This window comes from Poecilia reticulata, linkage group LG13 (assembly GCF_000633615.1).
Source record: "Poecilia reticulata strain Guanapo linkage group LG13, Guppy_female_1.0+MT, whole genome shotgun sequence".
NCBI lineage: Eukaryota > Metazoa > Chordata > Actinopteri > Cyprinodontiformes > Poeciliidae > Poecilia > Poecilia reticulata.
Window position 1 is genome coordinate 32,337,445 of NC_024343.1, and position 6,520 is coordinate 32,343,964.

Consider the following 6,520-nt stretch of genomic DNA (forward strand, 5'->3'; position numbering starts at 1 on the left):
ACTGGAGGCTCCTTCAGCTGGAGGCTCCTTCAACTGGAGGCTCCTTCAGCTGGAGGCTCCTTCAACTGGAGGCTCCTTCAGCTGGAGGCTCCATGAACTGGAGGCTCCTTCAGCTGGAGGCTCCATGAACTGGAGGCTCCTTCAGCTGGAGGCTCCATGAACTGGAGGCTCCATGAACTGGAGGCTCCTTCAACTGGAGGCTCCATGAACTGGAGGCTCCTTCAGCTGGAGGCTCCTTCAACTGGAGGCTCCGTCATGACTGGCAGGAACCTGAAACACGCTCAGTCACACCTTAAAAACTCTTATATTCAAGTATCCAAAGCTAAGGTCCAAAATATGTCTTAAATTTATTTGTAAACGTTTGAGACAATAATATTTCAAATAAGTCATGAATTCATCCAGGTTCTGTTTTGCAGCTCTGCATCATGTCAGGCTGGAAGACAGAAGGTCCCTCACTGAGTTTCCCCTGGCAGATGTCGAGCCGTGAAGCTCCGTCCACGATGAACTTGGGCGAAGAACAAAGCTCCTGGAGACGTCATGAAGTTCAGATGAGAAGGAGAGAAAGAAAATGATCTGGGTCAGTTCAGAGCTGGCAGAACATCCAGTTCCTGGTTATGATTCTGCAGAAACACTCCAGACAGGTTACAAAACAGCAGCTCTGTTTCCAAGAATCAGGAACTTTAATGAATCGGCTGCCGGCGGCTCAATGCTTTGCACAAGACGGCTGCTGCAAGACAGCATTGCTACACGGGCCAGAGCAGAACTACTACAACATATTTTTATTCAAGCAAAAGTAAAAAGTAGTTGTCCAAGAAATTACCCAAGTAAGAGTAAAACCGTGTTTGGTAAGAAGTTTACTCAAGTACTGAGAAACTGATCAAATTAGTAATTTTATTATGAAGTATTTCTTCTCTTACTTGAGTAAAATTTCTGGATTTTCTCACTGAATGAAAAACAAACATGTTTTAACCAAAAACTCACCAGACACAGACTCACACCTGCAGTTTCTGTTAAATTTAATGGAAGAAACTGATTTGGAAACATTTATTTTTGACTGATTTTTGTTACTTGTATGAATTATTTTTCATTTTTGTCTTTAAAATACCAAAATTTCCACTTAACTTTACCTTTTGGTCCATCTGATTATGTATTTTTATATATATATATATATTAAATGATTCATGTTTTGATCAGTTGATCTTTTATTTTTTTGCAGTGTTCTTGCAACAAGGCAACAGTGAAATCCATTTCAGGTTTCCTAATATTTTGCGACAGACCCGTTTCTGCTCGCCAGAACATCCAGTAATTTACCGCCTACACGCTGGAACTGGTGAGGAAAGCCGTCGGTACCGGCTCGGTTCGTGTCGCTCATGTTTCAGGAACACCAAACATGGCGGCGTCCATCATTAAGGAAGTAATTAACACCCTGAAAGTCGTCCAGTCATAAACACCAAAGGCCCTGAGCAAACTAGTGGCTGCGAGCCAAAGCAGGAAGACACGCAGGAGGATGTTTTTACACGTTTCACCGGTTTGTTCATCCAGCTGCTAATGTTTAAAGAGCAGCTGCTCAAACCCCCGCAGAGCCCCGTGGATCTGTAGCTGTGATTAGTTTCACCCGCTGTTGGCAAAGTGATTGACTGTCGCAAGCGCATAATGTGAGCCCATTTCCGCCCCTGATGAAAAAATATCAAGCTTTTATCTCATAATTACGGCTTAGCTGGATGTATGTCTGGTTATTTATTATAATAATTATTTATTCATCTATTGTAATAATTAGCTAGTGAATGCTAATTATGACGCAGCTAATAGCTAAGACGTAAAAATGACCAAAAGCCATAAATATGATCAAGTCGTAACAATGACAAGCTAAGTCATAAATATGTGATTATTGATTATTGTTATGACTTGGCTACTAGCTTGATTAGTCAAAATTAGTTACTTAGCCATAATTATGACTATGTGTCATATAGTTATATGACTATGCTAGTCATATGACTAGCTTCTAGCTAATAATTTGCCATGTTTAATAATTAGCTATGGTTAATAATTAGCTAGCCATAATTATAGCTAGCTAAATATGACTAGTTCATGAGATCTCATAATAATGCGATAGCTGTCACATAATACTGAGATCCTAAGTCATACTTCATCAGAGTGGTTCTGGTTCTGCTCTACAGAACCAGAACCAAATATGGAGAAGCAGCATTCAGCTTCTATGCACCACGAATCTGAAACAAACTTCCAGAAAACTGCAAATCAGCCAAAACGCTGAGCTCCTTTGAATCAAGGCCCATTCAGAGTTGCCTCTGACTCACTGATGGAACATTGATCAATATGTTTGCCATATTTTAGCTTGATGATTTTGGTATTTGTTGTTAATTTGTTGCTGTTTTATGTTTTTATGTTGGGATCGTTCTGAACTGTAATCAGATCAACCAGGTTGTTTCAGATGAAAACACTCCACAGTCATTGTGTTCAGCTTTGTGTGTTTTTCTCCTTCATGTCGACTCTGATTTATTCCCTGCAGAACTCCGGGTCGCTGTTTGGACTCCATTGTTTTAGTCTCCATTGACTCCCTTTTCTTCTTACCTGACTCACCTTCTCAGGTAAAACTCAGACATTGCCTCCAGCTGAATATCAAATTCACATTTTTCACAAAACCTGTATTATTGTTTCACCTCTTCCTGCTGTAAGTGGCTGGAAGTTTTACAGCCTGGTTAGGCACGTTGTTTGCTTCTTGCTAAACTTTTAACCCTAAATCTGCCTGTTATCTGTCTGAATGACTCGTTCAGATCAGTCACTAGTTTTCCTTCCTATGGAGAAGTTTATGCCTCTAGTGTACAGCATTAATACGCCTCTTTACAGACGTTTTATTGGAGGTTTTTGTGTATTTCTGCTTCATGTTTCAGTTGTTGTTCGACTGATCCAACCAACTTTTCTCTCCCTGAACTTTTGTTTCTCTTTAAACAAATTGTTTGATTTCAAAACTGAACTGAAACTAAAATTAATTCAGATGAATCTGGTTTTACCAATAAAACATCTGTAGTTTTATTTTTTGAAGAATGTGCAGAGTTGGGTAGTAATTAGTTAAATTTACTTGAGTCACTTTTAGCGGGAAAAAAAAGACTTTTAGGAGTATTTTTACTACGCTGTACTTTTTACTTTTACTGATTCGGAAACATTTTCTTTCCCCTGATTTTTATGACTAATATGAATTATTGTAATTTTGGTCCTTAAAATACTTAAATTTCCATTTAATTTTATATCTTGGTCTGTCTGACGATGTAATTTATACATTATTAATAATTTGATCAGTATAGTAGTTATACGTTGAAGTATAACTACTTTTACTCAAGTTTTTTGTTTGTTTGTTTCTTTTATCACTGGCCCTGAATCTCGTGATTTTCTATTTTTATTTTCTTACCTTTGGTCGCATCCATCTGACTCCGGCCTCCATCATCTCCAGCCTTCCCACCGGGAAGTGGTAGTCCACGCACAGCCCGTCGTGGCCCACCGTGTCCACCTCTCCGCCATCCAGCGGGATCCCCAGGGCCCCCATGTTCATCAGCCACAGCCGGGACTGGGAGCCCATCAGGTCGTCGGAGCACTGCGAGTCCGCATCGTCGCTGTCCAGACGAGGAAGCGAGCTTTCAGAGGGCAGACGGCCGGACTTGGACATGCTGGAGCCGCGCTGTGCTCACCTGAGCTCCGCAGGCAGGTGATAAACTCCCGCAGGCCCCGCCCACCCTGAACAATCCGCACACCTGTAATAACTAAGGTGTGGCGCCTGCATGTCAACACGCTGATTTAAGAGTCTCTGATCTGTATTTTTAATCAAGCTTTATTACTATTCTGTAGTTAATCATATTGAAGCATCTTCCCATTTAAACAGCTTTACTTTAAACCATCGAGTCATAAAATTAACTAAAGAAAAGATTTTATCTTTCAGACCAAGAATGAAACCATGTTAAGATTTTAACTACCGTAAAGAAAGAAAATCTAAAGTATTTTTGGTCTAGTTTATAGTGCAAATCCCTCAGTACACCTGAAATAAGACAAAACTAACTTTTCAGCTGAATATAGGAGCTTATTTTATGTCAGAAACTCATTAATTTTTACTAAAACAGTTTGTTAGATTTTACTTTTCAGACATTTTTCCCACGTTATAATGTAAAAACTTAATATTAAGCAATTACTCACTTAAAACAAGCTGAAAAGTTAGTTGTAATTTAGTTTTGTCTTATTGTTGTGCTGTAAACCAGACTAAATATACTTGGTAAGATTTTACATAAAATGAAAACATTTTCACTGAAAGAAGCAAACATGAAAAACTGAAAACAGGCGTGAACATCATGTTATTTCATCTTTATTTGAATATTTTATCAATCCTGAAAACAAAGCTGGGTCACTGAGACGTTGCCATGATGCTGGAAACACCTGCAGGAGAAAAACAGAAAATTTAAAACAGAAACAGCGTGATTTTAATTCAATAAACCTAAAATAATGTTTTAGTTCAGGGAATTCAGGAGGTTTGGCAGCTTGCAGTGCCAAGGCGGAAAGACATCAGCAGTAATATTACTAAATTCTGCCACAATAAACAATAAATGTATCAGTTAATCAGATGATGAATTAAAATGAACAGAATATCTATAAAGTTTGGTTAATCTTTATAGAGATGCCATTTAGAAAATGCTCCAAACATTTGATCCAGGATAAAGTAATTAGTTTGCACTTTTTTTGCTACAAAAGTCTGTTTTCCTGCTAGACGCTTATTAATAACACGGTTTAAGGTGCTAATTTGTTTACAGAGATTTAATAATCCATTTTATTTATTGTTTTTCTATTTTCTTTATTTATTTTGGATATTAATTAGTTCCAATTAATATCCAATATTTGAAAATTAAAGTATTTATATATTTAAAACGATGTACTTGCATCATTCTGCTTTTAAAAACAGAAAACGGCGTCTTCAGTCAGAGACTAGTGCTGTAGTACAGACTGCTACAGGAGAACTTTTCTGCCATTCTACAATAACTGATGAATCAAAGTAAATAAAAGTGCTGATTTACATTCTGTGTAGCTATAAAAACATTTACAACTGGACTCATTTGGTGACGTTTAAAGCCGTAAACCAGGGAACTGGACAGTAGAAAAGACGAGCCAACGCAGAGCCACTCACTCTCGAAGTCGATCTTCTCCACAATGTTTTTGGGCTTGATGCTCTCCTCCTGGCTGTAGATGAAGATCTGTCCATCCTCGTTCTCCGTCCAGCCGTATTTATTCATCCACACCTTCAGCTGCGTGTCTGCACCAAACGGGAAAACACTCCGGCTTTCAGTGCCACCAACAATCCTGACAGTTCATCTGTTTTTCGTTAATGACTGGATACAAGAGGTTCTCTAACCCTTTGAGATTTTCTTTTACAGAATCGAAACCAGATGAAGGTAAACATGCAGTTTGAGGAGAAAATGTTTATATTTTTGTACAACTTTGGATTAATTACAGCTCTGAGCATGTTGTAGTTTCAGCAGCTGGACTTTTTTTTGAGTCTGAATACTCCAGTTAACGATTAATCAGTTCCTAAATCAGTTGACAATTATTTCAGTAATCGATTAATCACAATTAATCGCCTATTATCTGAACTAAACATGAGGAAAAAGGCTAATCTCCAGAGTGAAATGCAGCAGTGGCTTCTCACCCAGTGGGTCTCCCAGCATCTCAGCCAGCAGCTGCCGGTCGATGGTCTGGTAGGTGATTCCCACAACGTGACAGATGACTGAGGAGCAGGACGATTATTTATGACTTACTGCTTTATTTTCCAGAGGAAAGTTGAATTAGAAGAGAAAAATCCCATTGTTGAGTCTGAAAATGAAACTCACATTTCCGAACCGAGTCCTCGAAACCAGTGATGCCGTCGATGAGCTCCCTGTTCTCCTCCAGACTCGTCTGACGGAGACAAAACCATTACATTCGAACCTCTTAGATATTAATTAAAGTAGGCAACAGATCAGTTTTATTGATTAATCAAAACTTTCTGTTTTCAGCGTTTAAGTTTTAGAAAAATTTGTTTTTTTTTGGCAGGAAAGTGATACCATAGAATGGGACCATGATCCCAAAACCCAACCAGATATTGCCAAAATGGTCCAGTCAAAGCCCACACATAAACTTGATAGAATGTGGTGATGAGGAGGAGGAGTTGTGTTTGGGAGCCGTACCCAGAAGCTCTGGAAGTGGCAGGTTTCCAGCAGGTTCCCCAGGTAGAGGATCTGTCTGATGGGTCGCTCCTCTTGCTGCGACACCGTAGTCAAGGAAACGCCCCGCTCACCCCAACACAGAGCCACACCATCAACATATTCAGCCTAGAGCCAGCGATCATTTTAGCTGTCAATTATTCTGATAATCAGTTATTCTGACGATTAATCGGTTGATCTGACAATTAATCAGTTATTCTGATGATTAATCGGTTGATCTGACAATTAATCAGTTATTCTGACGATTAATCGATCGATCTGACAATTAA

General features: G+C 39.1%; 2 protein-coding genes across 4 annotated transcripts in view; both read right to left on the reverse strand.

Moving 5' to 3' along the window:
- Positions 1 to 3,714, reverse strand: part of LOC103475217 (calpain-9) — a 19,134-nt gene extending 15,420 nt beyond the window's left edge. Inside the window, exons 1-2 of the mRNA XM_008426667.2 lie at positions 3,425 to 3,714; positions 457 to 526 (exon numbers count right to left, since the gene is read on the reverse strand). Coding sequence (XP_008424889.1) covers positions 457 to 526; positions 3,425 to 3,679 — 325 coding nt within the window. The 5' untranslated portion in view covers positions 3,680 to 3,714. The remainder of the gene's footprint in view (positions 1 to 456; positions 527 to 3,424) is intronic.
- A 636-nt stretch (positions 3,715 to 4,350) lies between these two features.
- The window catches only part of eif3k (eukaryotic translation initiation factor 3, subunit K), a 5,021-nt gene continuing 2,851 nt past the window's right edge, over positions 4,351 to 6,520 (reverse strand). For 2 of the 3 annotated variants that reach the window (XM_017308222.1, XM_017308223.1), the window contains exons 4-8: positions 6,216 to 6,293; positions 5,880 to 5,946; positions 5,699 to 5,776; positions 5,180 to 5,305; positions 4,351 to 4,437 (exon numbers count right to left, since the gene is read on the reverse strand). In XM_017308222.1, the coding sequence (XP_017163711.1) occupies positions 4,406 to 4,437; positions 5,180 to 5,305; positions 5,699 to 5,776; positions 5,880 to 5,946; positions 6,216 to 6,293 (381 nt within the window). In that variant the 3' untranslated portion in view covers positions 4,351 to 4,405. The remainder of the gene's footprint in view (positions 4,438 to 5,179; positions 5,306 to 5,698; positions 5,777 to 5,879; positions 5,947 to 6,215; positions 6,294 to 6,520) is intronic. The other variant, XM_008426672.2, reaches the window with a different exon arrangement.